The 25,005-nt window shown below is 41.9% G+C and overlaps 1 protein-coding gene across 5 annotated transcripts in view; it reads left to right on the plus strand.

Moving 5' to 3' along the window:
* The window catches only part of PRKCQ (protein kinase C theta), a 549,254-nt gene that overhangs the window by 145,374 nt on the left and 378,875 nt on the right, over positions 1–25,005 (plus strand). For 4 of the 5 annotated variants that reach the window (XM_085653544.1, XM_085653545.1, XM_085653543.1 and 1 more), the window contains one exon: positions 6,561–6,760. The exons of the other annotated variant lie outside the window; for it this stretch is intronic. In XM_085653544.1, the coding sequence (XP_085509670.1) occupies positions 6,561–6,760 (200 nt within the window). The remainder of the gene's footprint in view (positions 1–6,560; positions 6,761–25,005) is intronic. 5 annotated transcript variants of the gene reach the window in all.

The following is a 25,005-nucleotide window of genomic DNA, read 5'->3' on the forward strand; positions in this document are numbered from 1 at the left end:
TTTCGGGGCATCCCATTGATGGAAAGTGTTAACAACCGATTCCACATCATACAGTGAAGGAAAAACGATCCATCTACGCGCCATGTGATCTATTACCTTTTTCTCATCGGGGTTAGGCAATTGGCTGCGCAACTGCTTACGCTGTACACCAGGAGTTGCACCAGATGACCCAAAGAGAGGCGACATTAATGTAGTAACCACATTAGCTAAACGCTGTCGCGCTGAAGGAGAAGCTGAGGCGAGAACAGGGGGAAAAACAGAGGGAAGAAAAGAGGATGTAGAGACAGGTACTGGAGTGGTAGAAGGAAGAGTGTTAGGGGAGGCAGTTACTGGATTAAGCAAAGTCGCAGGAAGTGCGGGGGCAGTTGGAAGCACTACCGGAGGCGCTTGAGAGGACTGCGCTACAGGAATAGGAACTGGTTGCAAAGCAACTGGCGGTTGCGGCAAGGCTTGCAGTATATGCACTGGAGGTGGCATATTTACAAGCTGGGGAGGCGCCGTGGCAGTTTGAGCATACGGGGGTGGCGAACTCAACAAATGCGACATTAAGGGATCTTTCTCCTTTTCTTCTGACTCATCCTGCTTAGAATGTGGCAAAGCTGGATAACATTTGTCAATCCCTAACTTACGCTGCCTGTGCAATTGCTCATTCATTTGCTCCTCTTCATTGTCTTTAAATTGTACAGCTGCTTGCATTACTGACATACCTCTCTCTCTCTTATTCTTTTTCGCTAGCTTAATTTCCTTCTGTTTGGCTTCCTTTCGCCATAAGCGGAAAGAGTCAAACATCGCCGGCCGGGCTTTCTTCTTAAACAATTTAATTTCCAGATTATCTAAAATATCGGTATCAAAACTACCATTTTGGGGCCATTTTAAAACACCGTCTTTCCTGGTGTAGTGGATCCACACTTCGTTATATGCAATGGGGCCTACGCCATGTTTTACATAGAGCTCATAAGTTGGAGTTCCAACCGGAGGAACCGGGCATGATTCTTCCAGCTGGAAATCTCTTCCACAACCCAAACAAAATATTCTACCAAATATTCTAGAACCAGGCATCTTCGCTCACTAGTCTAGATCCAAACGTCAAAGGATTATCGATTACGATATTCTCGTGAATACACGAGTCCTCTGGCTTTGGGGTTTGCAAACACCAAATCACCAATTACCAAATCAAACCAAACGATCCCGAGGGATACCAAAACGAATGGGAGACGCTCCACTTATACTTAACTGAATATTGCTGATCGATGACGTCACCAGAAGACTCTCTCGATTGTTTCGCTCTCTCAAACTCGTCAAGGGTCCAAAACAGGTCGATTAATCAGGGCAGCAGTCCTTCGTAGCCGTCGGGACGCGGAGAACCTCGCAGAAAAGACTTTCGGACCACGTCGACATGCAGGGGTCGATGAAGTGGCGGCCTTCCTCCAGAATTTCCACACGAAGCTCCTCACGAACCTCTGGCTTGGACTGGTACCGCTGAAATCGTCCCGAGTTGGGCGCCAAATTGAAGTACTGGGTAATTTAGACCCAGCGGTGCAGGGACACACACCCTATGACTTCTGGGTTCACCCTGTTCCGGACCTACAGAAACACAGAGTCTTCTGGGTGAAGTCAAAGAATCGTTTATTGGCTGCAGACCAATGACAGGTATCCTAGAAGTACAACAGCGTGTATGTTCTCAGGAGACTGCTGAAAATCATAGGAATGGACTTCATCTTAAATACCCTTTTTCCTGCCTCAAGCATACATTCCTAGGTTTTATGATACGGCAATATGCAAGTGTACATTACAAAGAAAAGGCAGAGTCATGATGACCATCCCACATTCCAGTTCGGCCAGCCCACAATGATTTACACAACAAGGTTCAGATCCCACATTACATGTAAACAGATCCCCCCAATAAACATGAGCATCTCCTGTTTTGGGAACCAAGTCATAAAGCAGGAACAGCCAGGTGCGAAAGAGATTAGCCAGGGGCTTGTGTAGAATGAAAGGGTTTTATGACGGGTCAAGCCCTGATGCTAATCACAGGTGGAGAGAGGAAGGGGAGCTCGTGAGACCAGTTTGACCCGGGGCAGCAGAGCCAGCTGCCCAGGTCACAGAGAAGTCAGAGAAGAAGCCCATGTACTGTGAGGCCCGTATTTGCTCCATTATAGCCTATGTGAGGGCAATGACAAGATGGCCACTGCTTCCAAAATGGAACCCGCGTAGTGCAGCAGAATAACGTGTACACAGTGCATTCATAGCTAGAACGATAAGTAAAGCACTCGTACATGCCGCATTTACCATTTGCGGTTCGCTAATACCAAGATAGACAGGGGTAGGGCCCTGTTCCCTACGTGGTCCCGAATATTAAAGTACGACAGACATTGAGGTTGCCAGGGAGTGGTGAGCAGTAATGCTTCAAGTGCGACGAGTAATCCTTTATATGTTGGCTTTGTGCTTTAAATTATAGAGACTAGACAGTAGGCAGTCTGAGTTTCAGACTCCTCTCTGATGAGGTGGAGTAAAAAACAGAACACTTTCAAATATGGTAAACATATGCAAAATAAATTAGCAATAGTGGAACATGCAACCATGCCAGGACATTACAGAACTTCTGTGAGCTACAATGAGTTCTGTAACACTACCGGCAGTCACTGACTGCAGGCAGCTGCCGATCGCGCGCTGCTAGTGCCTGAAAGAATTAATTAATCACACACACACAGTTTGGTGGCTGCATTGCACCACTCTCTTGCTTACGTCTCTTGAAGTAATGCTTGGAGCAACTCTGCTCTGCGAGGTCGGCTCAGGTGGTAGGCCGAGAGCCACAGCGGCAATCACCGCTTGCCGCCTGCCTCCTCAGTGAATGCTCTGGGCTAGCCTGTCGGGTCAAGTGACAGTCCTGGCCACTGTTGCAGCAATGGTCACTACAGTCTACCACTCTAAGCAATTTAATTCGCCGAAGGCAACTCAGCCACGACTTAAATATTTACTGCAGCTCACACTGAGAAGCAGAGCCAAGCGGCGGCTGGCGGTGCACGCAGGCAGCATGGCTGTGCTATGATAATTTGTAGCAAAGTAGCCCAGCCCCTCCCACAAGGTAACTTACAGCAGGATATGGCGTCCCCTCCACAGCACATAAGTCAGTGTTTCTGCTACTAAAGTAGTTCAGCCAGATGAGTGAGTCCCAAGCATGATACGGGAGCAGCGCACAAGTTTTAGGCACACTGAAATGCGTTATTCTAACGCCTGATTCGTGGTACTTAGCCGGACTGTGGATTTGTTTTTCCGCATCTACGGAGTTCACCTTCCTGTTGAAATACCATAAAATATTTACATCCACCAATCTAACTCACTGTTGTACTGTTCTGCAATTGTCTGCTAAGTCTGCATTCCCGTCTCACTTTCCAGGTACATAAATCTAAGGTTGAAATTCCTCCTCACCACCCACCTCAGAAGCATTTTACAATTGAAACCCTCCCACTGCCACAGGAGTATATTGTTTCTCCTTCATTTTCCAACGTGTTTCCCCATTCTGTAGAGGACTCTGAGAATTCAGGGCAAAGAGTACATTTCATAGGCACATCCAAGGAGAGGCCATACCCCACTACCTTATCAGTGCATTTATTTACAGTTTTTATATTGTACTATTTATTAACTGTGCTCTGTATGTGGATACCTATAGGTATGCTGCATTCAGCAGGCATATTATGTCCTTGTTCAATAATAAATTGATGCTCTTAAGCATGGTGGCAAGGGCATCAGCCCTACGCAATCTTTCTTGGAGAGAAAGCAACAACAACATTTTGGTTATGTTTCTCAACATTTTAAAACCCATGGCAAACAGTTTGGGAAATATTAAGGTAGGTGACCTTTTCACTGTCTTCTTGTTTAGAAAAGTTGCTCAAAACACCTGGTTCATTTCACCCTCCACTACATGCCAAACCTAAAAACATTAATGAGGCAGAGCAAATGGTGTGGATGAGAGTCTCACACATAATGTTAGAATGAGAGGTACCCACAACTTGTCTGTAGTCTTACAGCACCCAGAAGGCCCATCGTCTGCATTAAAGTGTGCATCACGGACTCTACATTTATCCCAGAATTGGGAGCCCATACCACCAGACAAAGAGAATTAAAGAGTAGGATGAAGTTGAGATCAGATTTTTCGCAATTGATTCAAAGGGTCTTTGCCAAGAACCGGACAAAGAAGGAAGAGAAGAACAAGGTGTGACAGATCCTAAATCAGTCAATATGGGCTCGCCATGAGTATCGGAAAGTATTGAAAACCTGTGGAGTAGTCTCAGCAGAGAGGCCAGAAACAAAAGAGGCATAGCCAAGTGGTAAACATTGCTGATGCAATGGTCTTTTGGTTGTGCTTGTGGAGGGTGGGCAGGGGCCTCCCTTGGAAGGTTGGGACTTGGGCAGTTGCCCACTTGTCAATGTCTTAAAATGGCTCTGCAGTCAAGCCAAGGCTGAACCAGTGCAGTCAAGCCAAGGCTGAACCATTGGTCTGGCTCACCCCTAAATGCCAAAGAACATGCACAACTTTCAAACATTTTGGGATGTAAAGTAGACAACAAACAAAATGTAGGAACATGATAAAGACTTTGGAATGTAGGACGTGGTTCTTTAATATATGGGAGAGTATTAATTTAGCACAACATTGCATTAACATTTATTTGAAGTGAAAGGTTGTAAACATGAACTTTAAAACATGTATCATGTAAGGGAAGGAAGGACACCATGTGCTAATATCACTGGCTTTCTCTGACTTTACACAGCTATTCAACATAGTGGTCGAAGTTCATTAACAAAAGTATGGATACTGTGAACCTGAGTACAATGTAGTCAGTGATCATGCTGTCGACTTTACCGTCAGTCTAAAGTTAATGTGTGCACAACATGTGGATAAATTGAAATTTCAGGAGTGCAACAGAGTATCCTTTTGGCACCCTTGCACCCTTGAAACTGGGTACTCGCAAATTGCGCATGCAATTCCCATTCATTCCAATGGGTCCTTTAGACCCATAGGAATGAATGGGAAGCAATTCCTTAATTGTGACTCACAATTTGCGCTTCGCAATTAAGGAATGTTTAGGAATCGCACATTCATTTGCGATTCTTACATGCCTAGGCAATAGCGATTCTTTAATTGTGATTCCTTAACAATCACAATTAAAGAATCGCTATTGACTATTTTGAAGCATGTGCACCCATGTTTCTAGTAACTTTTGATCCATTTGAGATAGAAACAACTTTTTTGTTAAATCCGCAGATTATGGAGCATCTGATGGATTGTGTGATAAATGCGGCAAATCCATATTTATGCAGAAAATGCCACGTCCGCATAATTGCATCATTCAAGAGACCCTGTTAAGTTAATTCATGGTGCACACAAGAGACAATCGTTGGCCTTCTGCCACTCAAAACACTGAAATAAACCCCTAACATTGTCCCTGTGATCTCTTGGGTCCAAATATTAACTGGGCAAGCTCTCCACTCACTGAGGAGATAGAAAGTGTTGTGTGCATTTGTAACTGTTTGCCCTTACTCTCTTTAAAGTATTTGGTAAGAGTTGCATAGAGTAGCTTTTGGGGTACTGATTAAGGGAAAACACCAGGTTCTCATCATAAATCAATGGATATATATTCATTTAAGGCAGCTGAGAACTACCATGTGTATCTAGTCTGCTTGGCGATGATGGCATAATGATTCCACATATTCAGTAACAAGTATTAGATATATTTGGACGTTTACTTTTTTGGTTCACACGTTGCTTTCCTTAGATTCATTATTTGCTCTGGCATTCCAGAGAATGAACAAGCTAGTAGAAACACTGATCTATTCAGTATTTATCTTGAATTCCCTAAGCACACTGGCCCTTTTGATGCCTCAGCAGTTGATTAGATTTCCCTGTTGATTAGCCAGTTATGGATGCCAGTCACTGATGGCCTTTTCGCATACTAGAGGCTTCATGAAAGTGTATAATCCTTGATGGTTTTTGTATTAGAAAACTCACAAGCATTAGCCCTTGGGATACATTGTGTTTTTTTAGCAAGTAAATACCCACGCTTTCCCCAATGCTTCTTACTTTTATAGTATGAGTTTGTACGACTTACACCTGGAGCTCGGGAAGAAAGGGAGGACAGAAGAGCACAGCACCAGGAACTGCATGCAGATCACATGGTGGCAAATACCTTTGCATTCTGCTAGACCATTAGACAGAAGCAAACCTTCACGCCTGTGTTTTATAAACTGCTCCCAAGAGGAAATCTTATATATGCAGACTGAGTAGACATGTGGAGTTATTGTTGTAATATAATGTTCAATTCTGATGTATGTACTTTGTTGTTATCTATGGATCTCATACAGAGCCTTTAGCTTGAATAACCAGCAAAAAATAGCTGTTTTTGTCTCTCATTGCCCTTTGTTCCCATCATTCAGTTACTCGTTTATAACTTACACATTATTTACAAGCTGGTGGTACTTAATATTTTAATAAGAGAGATTCAATACACTGACAACTTAAAAAGAAACAGTAAGCAGTTGACACACATTTTTTTTGTTCACAGAGGATGGGAAACATTACATCCAAAAGAAGCCAACCATGTTCCCTCCATGGAACAGCCCTTTCGATGCCCACATCAACAAGGGCCGGGTCATGCACATTGTTGTCAAAGGAAAGAGCACGGATACGACCTCCGAAACCACCGTGGAGCTGAACCTGCTGGCTGAGCGATGCAAGAAGAACAGTGGCAAAACAGAAATCTGGGTGTGTACCCATAGGCAACAAATGTGAGCATTTGAAAATCGGGGAACCGCAGAAGATTGTATACACAGAAGGACTGCATAAATTCGGTTTATGAATGTTGAACTCTTAACATAATTGTAATAGGGTCATAAAACATTCTCAAAGTCAGTATAATATCTCCTGTAGAGGGTGCATACATACCTTAGCAGTATCACCATTACAATTTTCTTATTTTTATAAAACTTATATTTATTATAAATATACAATTTTATTAACTTATGTTCAATGTACAGTTGTGTCAATCTTCCCAGGTCTGGTTTTGAAATCTCCCTTTCTTATACAAATATTGCTTGAAAAGAAAGAACTCAGCCACACAAAAGACCGATATTGTTTCCAAAAATAACTATAGCACAAGACTCTGTGTTTTACATAAACGTTTTAATTGAGACAATTCCCTTTCAATTGACATGACTAACAGTGGTTCCACATCTAACATTCTGTCATGGGAACTGGCCTATAATCCACTCTTGGGATTTTCAAGCCACAGAAACTAAATGAACCTTCATGTGTTGAGAAAACAAGCAGTTCTTTTTGCACTTCTAACAATCACGAAAAATACACACAAAGGAATACTCCTTTATTTGATGACCTCTGCTTGAGATTTGAGGAAAGCTAAAAAGTGATGGATGAAACGCTTGAAACAATCTGAGTCTCTGGTATCCCTGTCCATTATCCACAGGCTCACAATGCTATTTCAGACAGGGACAAGCCTTCTGTAAATCAGCATTAGTTCTGCTCCAGTGGGAAAAGTCTAGCTCGATTTGCCAGTCCAGGTCCCTTTTGAATGTGTACTTTTATTTGGGTCTCTTTAGAAGGGTATATCTTGAGTCCTATGACACAGTGAGCACGGGACTCAGACCTGGGCATACCCATTGCACTAAGTGCGTCACAATGAAGAAGGGAAAAAAGCTATGTGTTGAACGCCTATATTTTGCATGGTGGGTAAAAAAAAAACCAATTGGCTACAATGCTAATTACTATATATTGAGAACAATCAAAACATGCAGCCATCATTTTTATGATTTCCTCACTGCAATGCCCAAAGTATGACAGGCTTGCCCATTCGTGGATTCCATACTCACTGTGCGACTGGAATCACGCTGAACTTTACTCAAGAAGCCCAAAAAGACTGAGTCAGTTACGGGTTACATACATCAAAGTCCCTTTCTATTCATGATATAAAATGGAAAGGTACTCACTGTAGGCTGCTATTTGGTATGGTATAACTGGAAACACATATTTTAGGAAAAGGAAGAAAACTGGCGATGCCTCATACACATGTGAGCGCGGGGAACCCCTAAAGTTTTACATCCTAAAATCTAACCTTAACAACACGTGGGTGACTCTGTTAAACATCTGTTTAATGAGACAATGTGTCCTCAACATAAAGCGCCTTATAGCACGTCAAAATACAGTCAATTAAATAAAGGACAGACTCAATAATTTAGTTATTTAGCAGGAATAGAAATATTGAAGGATATATTCCAAAATTCAAAATGTGTGGTACAGAATTGGTAAATGCAGGTGCATAAATCTATTGCCATGAAGGCTCTCAGTAAATAGGATAACAGTGAATAAGGTGCAAGACCAGTAAACGTCTGAGTCCCAAATGAGCAGCAAAATCAGTAAGAAATCAGACCGCATCTCTAGTAGCATGAGAGAGTCTTCAGGAAAACTCTGTCTCACCCCCAAAATCTGGGGTTTATAAACAGTTTGCCTGTATAGCCAATCAGACATTTCTGCAAAATCATAATAGTGAGAGCAAAGGAGTTACATTTTCAGCAAATCAGAATACAGTTCTAGTAAGCGTCATATTGCCTTACCATCTAAGCGCGATCCCACTTCATGAATATTGATTCTGCCCACTCCATGATAATGTCACCCAGACCTGGCAGGACAAACTAGTCACAAGAACCACGGCAAAGTATTGTAAATGAATGCAATACAATGATCTAGCAGAAGCACCTTTAGAAACAGCAACATTACTGTATCTTTCCTCGAGAACAGCAAAGAAAAACATCAATGAAAATAGACCAACATGATGCTGCTTAAATGTGTGCTATAGAAACGGTGAACATGGAAGAGAAGAAATCCATTTTGAACAAGATGGTATTTAGGCCTGACTGAGGTCTAGTTAGCATGAGCCAGAAAAACACACCTTAACAAAACAGCAAATTTGTTTCAAGTGCAATTGTGCCATGATAGTATGTACATGTAAATTCAAAAGTAAATCCACGTTCTGCATTTTGTTAATGATGCATGAAAATATAAAATACACAAAGCTCTAAAACACATCTGGAGATGAGAATCAGCTGACATACTGCATTAAACATATACACTTCTGAGATTATATTAAAAATCTAAAACAACAGTAGCTGCCCAGCAGACCTCCAGCTCACAGGCTGACAACAGTATTGTGCCGGAGGGAGTGGGTTGATCGGCTAGTAATTCTATTGAGTGATCTGACTGAACCAATATACAGAATAGATTGTCGCTGCATAGTGGTATTGCCGGATGGTATGATAGATGTAAAGACGCCACATATAAAGTTGGGGTGGTGTGGGTGGGCTGAGGGCAACTTTCAACGTTTTGGGTAAAGGGTAAAGTACGGTTACTTCATTAATAATGTAATACTACTACTGTTATTGAACTGTCAGGAGCGACATTTATTGTTTCCAAAAGGGTTGGGTGCGATACTATGAGACAGATGCTTGTTCAACAATATGGTTGTTTCATATTGGAAAAATAAAGTGTTAAAAAAAATATATATATATATGTATATATATATATATATTCACTTAAAAAACCATAAGTTTCACACATGTTATAGTTAGCTAGACATTTCACTCGTAAAAAAACAATGAAATTCCCCCGTTATAGTTAGTTCAGATAACTATAACTCGCGTGCCCGCAATCCACTGCTCATGACGTCACATATTACATCACTCATGACATGGTCAGTGGCATCACTCATGACATCACTGATGACATCCTCCTTGTGATAGAGTGGCGGTCGCGCGAGTTATAGTTATCTGAACTAACTATAACGGGGGAATTTCATTGGTTTTTTACGAGTGAAATGTCCAGCTAACTATAACATGTGTGAAACCTATGGTTTTTTAAGTGAATTTGCAAGGTTTTTAAATGCTAATTCCTAACTATAACGTGTGTGAAACCTATGGTTTTTTAAGTGAATTTGTAAGGTTTTTTAAATGCTAAGTTATGTATGTATTATTATATTTTTTATATATTTATTTTACAATAAACTACCTATATATATATAGTTATAGATTGACTGTATCCTGTAATATGGAATTGTTCGTTTAAAATGTTATTTTTTATTTTTTTAAGGTTTTTCACCGTGCGCGCGAATTTTTGAAAAAAAAATAAAATGTTTTTTTCACCCTTCGGGGTCCTTCAGGGACCCCCTGACAAAGGCTAGGGGGTCAGGAACTCTTTACCCTGCCCCTTTTTCACGTTCTCCACCTTTCTTTTTCACTGTCACACACCAAAAACACAAAATGGCGGCCGACACTTCCTGATTTCGACCGATTCGAATGTTGACTGACATGTAACCACCAATCAGAATTGCGCTTGCGCAGGTTAGGATGCGCGCTTATAGATATTTATGTACTTTTAAATGCAATTTTCTCAGGAACTACTGAACAGATTGACACCATATATACAAAAGGCACATGCCTGACCTGAGGACTTCCTCTTTGCCAAATTTCAAGTAATTCTGTTCAGCCGTTCGGGCTGTACCTTCGACTAAAGGTCCTATGGGAAAATGCATGGGGAGAACGCGTTTTGGGACCCCTTTTTTCTCAGCCCCCGCTTGACGAATCACCCCGAGACTTTCAGGGTAGTTGCTGAGCGGAGCGCCCCATTAGTTTTGAAAAATTCGCGAGGATTCGTCAACCGGCGCCAAAGTTATTCAAAATAGAATTTTCTGATTTCCTATGGAAACACGGTCCTAACTATAACTATCTACTGGCGACCGCCAGTAGATAATATATATGTATATATATATATATATATCACGTTTAAACAATCCCGATAGAATAGAGGCTGTCAGGCAGGGCGGTCCGTGCCGGGGCAATCGGCAGCCCCAAATATAACACACCACACGACTTCCAATGAGAAATCACGCACAGGACACCCAGGAGATTTGCAGTTAAAGTTGGTTTATTCGCTGCAAGCAACGCGTTTCAGCTTTCGCCTTTTTCACGCTCATCGCAAAGTTTTCTAAATGAAGTTAAATATACTTTCAATATGTAAACACAAAAAACGGACTAATGAATACAACAATAGTCAGTCTCACAGGAAAAGTGGCGGCCATTTTAGCACTATGTTGAGAACAGATACTTCGACTCTATATGATAAACATAATATCATTCTTCAATTAATCAAAAGAGTCCTTATATAAAAGATGCAAGTCCAAAACAAAAATAATTATCGACAAATGCATATGATGCCCAAGTGGGCAAAATAACAACGGTGTATAAAAATAACGATTTAAATACATCTCAGTGTATGCATGGAATCTGTCCATTCTTACTAAACGATAAATGTTTTCAAGTGCACATGCTAGAATATCCATTAAAATCTAACATTGAACCTATATAGGCCACTCTGAGGACTGTCATGTTTGCAAAATTCAATTCAATGCAAGTGAACAGGTCCCAGCTAAACACTTAAGTATATGGTTAAATATACACAAATAAAGCACAAGCCAACAGTTATTAGTCTTGCCCAAGTGGGCTAATGAACATTGCATCATGTGTCGGACCAAATATATATAACCAACAATTCAAAAATACTTAATCTTTTCAGTGATCTGTTCAGACCTTCAGAGCCACTACCTGCAGGATATAATAAAATGTGTTTCAATATAAAATCACAAGTTAAGACAGCAATAACTCAATAGCACAATTCTTATACCTCACATTAGGTATGCAAATGAATTGATCTTTCTCACATTAGGTATGCAAATGAACTGATAGTTCCTCGCTAGAATTCAAACCTTTCGGGAACATAGTTTCTAGGTCAACAATGTATCTTGACTCCAGTTGTCTTAGCTGGAGTAGTTTGTTGCCTCCTCGTACATTGTCAGGCACCGCATCAATTACCACCATTTTCAAAAGCCTCTCAAGGCTTTTGAAAATGGTGGTAATTGATGCGGTGCCTGACAATGTACGAGGAGGCAACAAACTACTCCAGCTAAGACAACTGGAGTCAAGATACATTGTTGACCTAGAAACTATGTTCCCGAAAGGTTTGAATTCTAGCGAGGAACTATCAGTTCATTTGCATACCTAATGTGAGAAAGATCAATTCATTTGCATACCTAATGTGAGGTATAAGAATTGTGCTATTGAGTTATTGCTGTCTTAACTTGTGATTTTATATTGAAACACATTTTATTATATCCTGCAGGTAGTGGCTCTGAAGGTCTGAACAGATCACTGAAAAGATTAAGTATTTTTGAATTGTTGGTTATATATATTTGGTCCGACACATGATGCAATGTTCATTAGCCCACTTGGGCAAGACTAATAACTGTTGGCTTGTGCTTTATTTGTGTATATTTAACCATATACTTAAGTGTTTAGCTGGGACCTGTTCACTTGCATTGAATTGAATTTTGCAAACATGACAGTCCTCAGAGTGGCCTATATAGGTTCAATGTTAGATTTTAATGGATATTCTAGCATGTGCACTTGAAAACATTTATCGTTTAGTAAGAATGGACAGATTCCATGCATACACTGAGATGTATTTAAATCGTTATTTTTATACACCGTTGTTATTTTGCCCACTTGGGCATCATATGCATTTGTCGATAATTATTTTTGTTTTGGACTTGCATCTTTTATATAAGGACTCTTTTGATTAATTGAAGAATGATATTATGTTTATCATATAGAGTCGAAGTATCTGTTCTCAACATAGTGCTAAAATGGCCGCCACTTTTCCTGTGAGACTGACTATTGTTGTATTCATTAGTCCGTTTTTTGTGTTTACATATTGAAAGTATATTTAACTTCATTTAGAAAACTTTGCGATGAGCGTGAAAAAGGCGAAAGCTGAAACGCGTTGCTTGCAGCGAATAAACCAACTTTAACTGCAAATCTCCTGGGTGTCCTGTGCGTGATTTCTCATTGGAAGTCGTGTGGTGTGTTATATATATATATATATATATATATATATATATATATATATATATATATATATTCACTGAAAAAACCATAGGTTTCACACACGTTATAGTTACGAATTAGCATTTAAAAAACCTTGCAAATTCACTTAAAAAACCATAGGTTTCACACATGTTATAGTTAGCTGGACATTTCACTCGTAAAAAACCAATGAAATTGCCCCGTTATAGTTAGTGCAGGCAACTATAACTCACGCGACCGCAATCCTTTGCTGATGACGTCAGATATTACATCACTGTATTTAGACACTTATTTACCCATGTCTTCTTCCATTAATCTTTAGCTATACATATATTACAAATATTTATTTTTCATAAGGACACATATGTAATCAGTGATGTAATATCTGACGTCATCAGCAGAGGATTGCGGTCGCGTGAGTTATAGTTGCCTGCACTAACTATAACGGGGGAATTTCATTGGTTTCTTACGAGTGAAATGTCCAGCTAACTATAACATGTGTGAAACCTATGGTTTTTTAAGTGAATTTGCAAGGTTTTTTAAATGCTAATTCGTAACTATAACGTGTGTGAAACCTATGGTTTTTTCAGTGAATTTGTACAGTTTTTTAAATGCTAATTTATGTATTTATAAAAAAAAATTTCTTCAGGTTGTTCACCGTGCGCGCACGGTGCGCTTTGCGCACAGTGCGCGCACTGTGGGCGCTCGGTGTGCTTCGCGCACCGAGCGCACACGGTTCGCAGTGCGTCCAGTGCTCGCGCGGTGCGCACACCTCGCGATTTAAAAAAAAATATATATATTGTTTTTTTCTCCCTTGGGGGTCCTTCTGTGACCCCCTGACCGAGGATAGAGGGTCAGGAACTGTCCACTCTGCCCCCTTTTCACGTTCTCCACCTTTTTTTTTCACCCCCTCAGACTGCGAGAGACAAAATGGCAGCCGACACTTCCTGGTTTCGACCGATTCGAATGTTTACCGACATCTAACAACCAATCAGAATTGCGCTCGCGCACGGCAGGGTGCGCGCACCGTGCAAGCACGGTGCACGCGTATAGATATTGATATGCTTTTAAATGCTATTTTCTCAGGAAATACTGAACAGATTTACACCAGAAGGCAAAAGGCACTTCCTTGACCTTATGGCTACCTCTCTGCCAAATTTCACGTAATTCTGTTCAGCCGTTCGGGCTGTAGCTGCGACTAAAGGTCCTATGGGAAAATGCATGGGGAAAACGTGTTTTGGGACCCCCCCTTTTTCTCGGCCCCCGCTTGACGAATCACCCCGAGACATTCAGGGTAGGAGCTGAACGGAGCGCCCCATTAGTTTTGAAAATTTCGCGAGGATTCGTCAACCGGAGCAAAAGTTATTCAAAATACAATTTTGAGATTTCCTATGGAAACTAGATTGTAACTATAACTATCTACTGGCGACCGCCAGTAGATAATATATATATATATATATATATATATATATATATATATATATATCCACAAAGAAACCCCTGAAAAAGGAACCTTCAACCCTTCAGGGTGGCCTCTGGCGGGCACGGAGAGGCCCGTAACTTCATGCCACATGAGAGAACAAACAGAAGCCCGTCTCTGAAGACAAGACGCTTTATTTCAGGACAATGCAGCACATTTGCTCCCAAATATCCAACTAGTTTCGGCGACTGCCTTGATCACGGATTAGGAAGCTGAAAACAAAGTGCATACGTGCAGGCATTTTATAGGTGTATTTCTGATCACATGACCGTAGTGCATATAAGTTCCAGAATGCATCAGGGACATCACAATAAATGCTGGTGTAACGAACATTTCTCATAAATCAGGCAAAAGTTATTATTTGCTCATGGCAGCTGTCCCATGCATCATATTTGAAATAAACACCAAATGGAATACAGTCACGGCAGTTCATATAACAGCTGGTGCTTAATAAACAACTGTCCCGGTCAAAAACTTCTGTCCCCAGAGCGATTGGTGTCAGAAATCATCTACACCAAATCCCTTCCAGCGCTGTAATCTTTTTGCATAAATGGCTTTACCTTGTTAGGTTGCGAAATACAGCGAGTGGGTCAAGTTCCTTAATTTCAATCCACAAAGAAACCTCCGAAAAAGGAACCTTCAACCCTTCAGGGCGGCCTCTGGCGGGCACGGAGAGGCCCGTAACTTCATGCCACATGAGAGAACAAACAGAAGCCCGTCTTTGAAGACAAGACGCTTTATTTCAGGACAATGTAGCATATATATATATATATATATATATTACCTACTGGCGGTCGCCAGTAGGTAGTTATAGTTAGGACCCCTTTTCCATAGGAAATCCGCAACATTCTATTTTGAATAACTTTGGCGCCGGTCGACGAATCCTCGTGAATTTTTCAAAATAGGTGGGGCGCTACGCTCCGCTCCTACCCTGAAAGTCTCGGGGGGATTCGTCAAGCGGGGGCTGAGATAAAAGGGGGGTCCCAAAACGCGTTTTTCCCATGCATTTTTCCATAGGACCTTTAGACAGGGCTACAGCCCGAACGGCTGAACAGATTTACTTGAAATTTGGCAGAGAGGTAGTCCTCAGGTCAAGGAAGTGCCTTTTGTAGGTTTGGTGTAAATCCGTTCAGTATTTCCTGAGAAAATAGCATTTAAAAGCATATATATATGTGGGCGGAGCCTAACCACACATCTCATCCTGAGATCTGATTGGCTGTCAGCACTTCATCCAAGAAGTGTTGGCAGCCATCTTGGGACCAATATACATGATAGCACCTCATTAAAAAGCATTGCAGTTAATAGAAGGTTTTAAGACTTTAGTTACATTATAAATCATTTGTTGATGGTACCATACTCATTTTAGGAATTGTGGTATGTTCTAAGGTGATTTCACCATGTGAAAAAGCCTTCTGCTGGGATATCATGATTGAGAGAAAAATATTTTCTCATGCTTTTACCACAGAGGTTTGGAAGGTGATCTATAAGCTAAACTGAGAGCTTATTTTCTGTAAATTCACATTATCTTTCTCAGTCATGTGAGAATGAAGTCTGACATTCTCAGTAAAACATGTATATCCAACAAGGGCAGAGACTGTCAGTTGATTCCTTTGTGTTCTACTGCAGCTTCCCAGAGTGTTCCAAAGAACTACTAGAGCGCTAACAGTCCTACCTATGATAAACGTATGGCACACCTGAAGCCATCTTGCTTGGAATAAAGTGGTAACTCTTAAAACATTTAATTTCAAAAGGAACAAAATGAGGGGGTTCATTTTTCCATAAAAAGTATGATTAGTGCTGCAGAAAGAAAAATTAGGGCACATTTTGAGTGACTTCTCAAATCCTCTTCTATTTCATTAAAAAATTCTGACATGCAGACTGAAACATGAACTTTCAATACCAGCAGCAGTTTTCCCTGGTGAGCAGTAGCTTTACTACAGTGATCTAATGAGCAAAAAGAGTGCTAACATTCTGAATTTATGGCAAATGTGTGACACATCTGAATGCCTTCTTGATGGAATCAAAGTAAAAAACTGAAAGTATTTCCTACTGAGGAGACTGCAGTAAATGAGGAAATTAGGAAACTTCATAACAAATAAGTCTCCCAAGATGGCCACCAGAGACAAAAGAGCCCAAATGTAGCCCAAATATCACCCAGATGTAGCCCAAGTATAGCCCAATGACAGAATGTCCCAGAATGTTCTTAAAAACAACTAGAGCGCTTACTGTCTTCATTATGACAAAAGTATGGCACACCTGAAGCCATCTTGATTGGAATAAACTGGCAACACTTAAAACATTTAATTTAAAAAGGAACACAATGAGGGGGTTCATTTTGCCATAGAAATTATCATTAATGCTGAAGAAAGAAAATGAGGGCACATTTTGAGTGACTTCTCAAATCCTCTTCTATTTCATTAAAAAATTCTGACATGCAGACTGAAACATGCACTTTTAATATCAGGAGCAGACTTCCATGGTGAACAGTAGTTTTACTACAGTGATCTAATGAGCAACTAGAGTGCTAACATTCAGAATTTATGGCAAATGTGTGACATATCTGAATACCTTCATGATGGAATCAACGTAAAAAACTGAAAGCATTTCCTACTGAGGAGACTGCAGTACATGAGGAAATTAGGAAACTTCATAACAAATAAATCTCCCAAGATGGCCACCGGAGACAAAAGAGCCCAAATGTAGCCCAAAATCACCCAGATGTAGCCCAAATATAGCCCAATGACAGAAGTGTGCAAAACACTTATTATTTAGTGTTTTTGCAGTGTTATATAGTGCAGACTTGTCAGGTATTGGAGTGCTTTACATGAGCATTGGTTACATCACACAAGCACATATTCATTTTGGTTGTAGACATGGGGAGACTAAGTGATTTGACCAGAATCACAGAATGTCGAGCTGAAGCAGAAACTTCAACCTGGTTCCCCAGTTGCAAAGTCTGCAGTTCTGGAAGTAACACCACATCCTCTCCCCTAAGTGCAACATTTAATCAAGTGGTCAACTGGATAAAAAAACATAAAGATAACAAATAATTTAAAAGTGCTTTGTCGCTATTTGAAAACTCAGACAAAATGTCCTTATTTTAGTCTTTTAGAGCACTAACCATAATTTTGATGCCAATAAGACCCTCTCATATATGTAATTTCTAAAGGAAATGCTCTAGGTATTACAGATTTGATTACATCAAGATGATGTCAGGCGTTCCACACTTTTGTAATAAATATAGAATGTTAGCAATCTAGTTGTTCATTGGGATACTGTTGAGAGGCAAAGGCCAGGGGCACGGACTCTGAAAATTGAAGGCAGGTAGGAGAGTGCAAAGGCAACAATTTAACCACACTGAGCAGGCAGGAAGGGCCGTGGAAGCACAACAGACTATGGAGGGCAGTGGAAAGGGGGGCAGGGGCAACAAACCAACAATACAGGACTTGCAAGAGAGGCTGTTGGAGGGAAGATCTATTACGGGTCAAGGAAGCTAGAGGCGGTCCCCAGAGCCCCGGGAGCCACCACAGAACTGAGCAGGAGAGTGAGTCAGGGACAAAAGGGGCACCTTAATTTGAGCCGGGGTGCCTAGGAACGCTTGCTCTAAAAATGAAGAAAACAGACATATGAGACATGGAATTGGTGGCAGAATACAATGGCAGTTTAATGAGAAGATACAACTTCAAAGAAACCGCAGAATAGACACATAAAGTACAAAATACAGAATCCAGATAATCATACAGCTGTCATGATTTTCTCTGTATCTCAATTAATGTACTGACAGAGAGAGAGAGAAAACACATCAATAAATGCATCATGAGAAACAAGTTACACCAAGGAAAATGTTACCTAGGAACACTCACGTTTACTCTTAGAGCAAGCATTCCTGCAATTACAATACAAAATCTTTTAAATGCAAAAGTAAAGAGAACAATGGTTAAACATAACATGACATTTCATATAGGTAAAATAGAATAAGATACTTCAAGCAAAGCAGAGCAAGACATTTTAAGCAAAGGAAGACAAGAGCTCCCAGCTCTTGGGGAAAACCTGCACAGCCTGTTAACCTACATACAGACGGCGAGGTAGTCCGTCGATATCTGTGGGTGCTCCCTTTTTATATCATTTTGTGGGCTCCTTTGCACGCTACATCTACCTACGTATGCTACCCAAAAGCTTCGTCTGCAGATTTTACCAGACATTTCGTCATTTACCCACTTAATGCTGACAATGGACTGGGTGAAAAGGTCAGTCTCTCAGGCCAATCGCTTATCGTAAGTTCCATAGAGCAAGCAGAAAATAATGGGTATTGTACGGGAATTCAATATATTCATGTACAAAATCTCCTCAGTTCTCCTAACTTGACGCTCTGCGGTTGCCACTTCCTTAAAAGCGGGAAACCTGCCCAGGAAGCAAGTACCAGTCCAGGATGCAGCCTACTGTATGTCGACAGCTTCAGTGGGATGTTGAACTTTGATACCGAGCACGGAGCACTCGGGTAGGGTGGGGGCTACTAGTTTGGAGCAGAAGGCCTCGCAGACCTGCCTTCAGACTGCTATACACTAAAATTGCAGAGCTATGGTCAATTTAACAAAGAGGCCTACATATTGAACAGAAGGGCCTACACAGGGGTTTTATGCTGGCTGAGTGGTAAGGATGTCTCAGGATAATTATATAGCAACACAGGACCCGCTGGTCAATTTAATACGGCCTACAAATGCGGCTGGCAGGGCAAGGACAAGGGTCTCATACTTCAGGTGTGGACAGAACGGGCCAGGGGCCCCCTGTGATACAAAATCTACCCTCCTTCAAGGCTGTGGCAATGTAATAGACCATTGTGGGCAGAAGGAAGAGGCAATGGTAGTACAACCATACATGCCAACAGACCCGATTCAGCCAGGAAACGTCCAATGTTTTTAAGCTCAAATGGGCTTTATTTGATCTGTCTCCTGTCTACAATATCCTCTTTTTCAATGTAACTCAAAGGGGAAAATCAATACCCCAGTTTTTTTTCAAAATCTCCCTCTTACCAAGTTCAAAATGTTCGCAAGTATGGTACATTGGATCATGGAAGGAAATGGGATAGGGACATGGACTTGGATAACAGAGGACAAGAGGGACATGGAGAGGTGCACCAAACTGACCCTGCAGGGCAGGCATCAGGGTTTGCAGCAGCACAATACACCACACAGGGCATGCAGGACGGGAGTGCAGCACAACAATCCATAGAAAGCAAGAGGGAGGGGACAGGACCATGCACATGGACAACAGAGAACAGAGGGGCAAGAGGCAATGGTAGCTAGCTGACCATAATGGACAGGCAGGAGAGAAAGCTGCAGCATTACAGACCATAAAGGGCAGTAGGGACGGATCAGGGGCATTACAATGGAACAGACAAGCCAGGAGGGAGGGAGTAGGGGTCTTCACATGTAAACAGAGGGCTGGGGGCAAGGGGGCAGGGCAGGAGCAGCAAGATAGCCATGGAGGTCAGGCAGGATGGGCACTAGAAGCAAGACACACCATGAAGAGCAACAGTGAGACTGTGATGGCATACACACAGACCATGGAGGGAAGGTGGGAGGGGGTCAGGGGCAGCTAACTGACTACACAGGGAAGGTGGGAGGGGCCATGGCAGCACAGAAGACCAATGGCTATGATGGGCAAGAAGGAGGGTGCAGGGGCATGCACAAAGGACGATGGAGGATAGAAGGGAGGGTCAGGACCTGTGCACAGACAAGAAAGTTCAGGGGAAGGGACCTCACAACAGACCACACGGGGCAGGCAGGAGGAGCAGTTGCAGCACAACAGACCAGGGAGGGCAGAAGGGTGTGGCAGTACAATGGACCATGTAGGACAGGAGGAAGAGGATAGGGGCATGGCATGTGGACAGGCAGGGTGGAGGTGGCAGGGACAGGTTACAGTCATCTGACAATGCTAGGCAGGTGGGAGGGGAGTGGCAGCTCAACAGAACACTCAGAGTAGATAGGAGTGGCAGGTCCATGGGACATGGTGGGCAAAAAGGATGGAGCAGGGGCATGCACAAAGACATCGGAGGGCAGGGGGAAGGAGAATAGGGGCAGCAAGCTAAGCACAGAGTTTAAGCAGGAGGTCAATGATGGGGCATAGAATTGGTCAATGGAGGGCAGGAGGAGTGGACTGGTACATCATACTAAATTGAGGGCAGTGGCAGCACATCAGACCATGCATGGCAGGAGGGAGGAGGCTATTCCATGGATTCACACAACAGAGGATAGGGAGGAGGGGGATGGGGCAGCAAGCTAACTGTTCAGAGAAGGCGGGTATTAGGAACTTTATTGTTTTTAAAACATTGAGTCTGTGCGAACTACTTACAATATGAACAAGTATGCAGCATAATCTCACTTTTATTCAGGAAGAAGAGGACGTTTGTGACTGTGACTCCGGGCTCACTTGGCAGAAACACCCCCTGACCCTCCACCCCCTATCGCAAAATGTAATGCCCGTGAAAAGGGTAGGTGAACACAGTGTTATATAGAACATAGTCCTGAGAGCACGATTGAAAATGAAAACTAGATATAGTGTATGGTATAAACTATGCACCAAAAAGTGTGATATAAGATGAACCGGGCGTGAAATATAATATGCAATACATTGTGCGCAATGACAGATTCATTGGAGAGCGCGAGATAGCACAGGCACTAGCGCGTGCTATGCGATATGCGCCTTGGAGTGTAATATGCACAGGGCAGTGTTGTGTAACCTAACTAGTCTCTAAAGTTGTAATATGAAATATGTGCTGGGGAGTGTAACGTTGCATATGCACTGTGACACAGATATGGATCGCAGATTGTAATATGTATGGCATAGCACTGTGCGTTATAACATAGGCATCGAGGAAGGCACGTTAGATGGGGCAATATAACCCGTGCGAAGACAAGTGTGGCATGACATATTCACGGGGTGGTGTTACAGTGCACATGGGCTAGAGAGTGTCATAGCATATGCACTAGCTAGTGGAATACAACACAGAGGTGTGTGGCACTCGGCAGGCAATGGTGGGTGTAACACAGCATTGGGCTCTGTCAGGAGCGCGCTGTGACTCTCAAGTGATGTTCGTCCCCTTTCCAGAGAGTAAAATAAAAAGTATTACACATCCGGCAGTGGATGTGTGTTTTATTAACCGTGAGGGGGGTTTCTTGCATAGTTTTGGTCGAATTTTTGTCGAATCCCCTTTGAATGGCTTGGTGTGCATGTGTATTAAATGTGCCCGTCAATAGCTACCCATGTTTGTATAAATAAACGACAAGGGTGTCTACCGGGATTAGGCACGGTAGGGCATCAGACATGTCAGAGCTTCACTAGTAGTGTAAATACATTCCACGTGGATTCATTGCATGCATAGTCGCCTTTTAATGAATATCCCGCAAATCGTCATGGTGATAGGTACGTACGGTTTGTCCAGCATGTCCTAGGTGTGTCTATAAATAAATATTTTTTTTAAATAATAAAAAACAGTGGCCGGCCCTAGGGATTGGGGTCAAAAAAATATAATTAGGAGACAGGCCCTGGGGGATGGGGTCATCAGGGCCAATAAATTAGAATAAGAAGGGGAACCACACAGCCCCCCTTCTTAAAAAATTAAAATAAATAAAAGACTGGCATCGTGCCGGAGGCCATGCCCCCTCCGTGCAGCACTCTGCAAACGCGCCCCCAACAGGCATCTCCAGTATGCGCCAGGGAGCTGCGCTGCAGACAGGTGTTCTGAGGCCAAGCCCCTTTTTACACCTCTCTGCAACGCAGCTCTGTGGCGCTTACTGGAGGTACCTAGTGGTCTAGTTTGACCCTAGGGACCCTTAGGATTCAAGGGGACTTAATCTCTCAACTTAGAACAGCCACAGGGCACGTTTACACAGTGGTGAAGGGAGGGGACGGGGCCTGAGGTGACGTGTGCAAACACGCACTATGGCACGTTTTAAATTGGGGATATAATTTCCCTTCAATACTGAGGGCCCCTGGGGGCTAACTAGCCCACCAAGTGCTTCCAGTAAGCGCCACTGAGCTGCATTGCAAGGAGGTGGTCCAGGCCGTGCCACTTTTTACACCTCTCTGCAACACAGCTCTGTGGCATTTACTGGAGGTACCTAGTGGGCTAGTTGGACCCTAGGGACCCTCAGGATTCAAATGAACTTAATCTCCCAACTAAAAATGGACACAGGGCGTGTTTACACAGTGGTGAAGGGAGGGGACGGGGCCTGAGTTAACGTGTGCAAAAACGCCCTGTGGCCTGTTTTAAGAGGTAGTTTTAATCCCCATGCCCTATTATGTACTAGGGGCTTACAGAGGAGGTCATGCTAATCACAGTGGGACCCCAACGCATAATGTTCCCTAGTGTATGTAGGTGTTTTCACTGTATTCTAAGTGTCTTTTAACATAGCACTGGCTCTAGGACTGGCTAGTCAGACTCAGTTACCACCAGTATCCGTCTGAAAAAGTTGAGGGTACAGGATGATTTTGCAACAAGGCTTCTTTCTGCTCTTCTTTTTGTTCTTTCTGCACGTTATCCTTCTTCCTGCACTTATCTTCGTATTTGAGGACTTCTGTTGCTTCTTTCTGCACTTCTTTTGTTTCTTTCTGTGCATTTTTTCTTCTTTCTTCACATGTCCTATCTCTGTAGGCATAGTTAGAAATTAGCATTTAAAAAACCTTTGAAATTCACAGAAAAAACCATAGGTTTCAGGCACGTTATAGTTAGGAATTAGCATTTAAAAAACCTCAGAAATTCACTGAAAAAACCATAGGTTTCAGGGGTGTTATAGTTAGCTGGACTTTTCACTTGTACAAAACCATTGAAATTCCCCCGTTATAGTTAGTTCAGCTAACTATAACTCGCGCGCCCGCAATGCACTGCTGATGACGTCACATATTACATCACTCATGACATGGTCAGTGACATCACTCATGACATCACTGATGACATCTCAAATGACATCACTGATGACATCACTGATGACATCATCCTTGTGATAGAGTGGCAGACCTCCTCTCACCCTAATATAACCTTTGATACACACATTCAAAAATAGAGACTAAAATTTTCAAAACAATGGACATACCAATACCAGTTACAACAACCTCTTCAGTAATTCTAAGATCCACATACACATCCACTCATTCACCAACAGTCCTATACAGTCACTCATACATGTACTCACTCATCATATGTACTCATGCACCTATACATCCTGTTACACAATGCCACTCATCCATAGAGTTACTCACACACATAGTCACTCATGCTAATAAAGAATCAAACATACATTTACTTGCATATACAGTTATATACACACACCACCACACTTACTTCTACGGAAACTTACACATACTTAGTCTTTTAAACAATCACTTATAGAAACACATACTTATTCATACAGGAACTCTTTCAATCTCTCACTCTCACATATACTCACATATATACACCAATAGTCACATATACTAGTTTAAAACATATGTAGTTACTCATAAAGACACTATTGAGACAGTCATTCACTCACTAACACACCCATACACACACTCATCCACCCATACAGTCCTGCACACATGCTGTGTTCAACACATACAAACAGTGAGTCACTCATTCATGCACCTATGCACTACGTAATACCCCCCAACGAACCATGCAGACACTCAGACTGATACTCAAAAAACCAACTAATAACCTATATAGACACCCATGTAGCTACTCACCAACCCATGCAGCCACTTATACACAAAGCGACAGACTGATACAGATATTTACATATTTAAACATTACTCACTAAGCCATGTATTCACTATGATACACTTAATCAGTCAGTTACACAATCAATTTTTCAAAAACAAATCATCCATTTAGACACTTATATACCCATTTATTCTTCCATCGACCTTGAGATATACATATATAAAACATATTTAATTTTCAGAAAAACACACATTCACTGGATGATGTCATCAGTGATGTCATCAGTGATGTCATTTGAGATGTCATCAGTGATGTCATGAGTGATGTCACTGACCATGTCATGAGTGATGTAATATGTGACGTCATCAGCAGTGCATTGCGGGCGCGCGAGTTATAGTTAGCTGAACTAACTATAACGGGGGAATTTCAATGGTTTTGTACAAGTGAAAAGTCCAGCTAACTATAACACCCCTGAAACCTATGGTTTTTTCAGTGAATTTCTGAGGTTTTTTAAATGCTAATTCCTAACTATAACGTGCCTGAAACCTATGGTTTTTTCTGTGAATATATATATATATATATATATATATTCAGCATAGGGTTATCGTTAGCTTCCAAAATAACCATACTGCACTCCCAGTGGAAAAATGTCATTCAGCTTTGATTCTTGAGTTCACATCAACGCGTTTCGATGGCCTCTTGCCACCTTGTTCACGATAGTGCAAAGTCATTCGTTTCATTTTTTTATACAAACATGTGACGTACACGACATAGATGAGGGACTAACAAATTATTTTGTCAACATGTTGAAAGATAGATAAAAAAGCTTCCGCCATTTTAGAATGTG

This window comes from Triturus cristatus, chromosome 4_1 (assembly GCF_964204655.1).
Source record: "Triturus cristatus chromosome 4_1, aTriCri1.1, whole genome shotgun sequence".
In the NCBI taxonomy this organism is placed as follows: domain Eukaryota; kingdom Metazoa; phylum Chordata; class Amphibia; order Caudata; family Salamandridae; genus Triturus; species Triturus cristatus.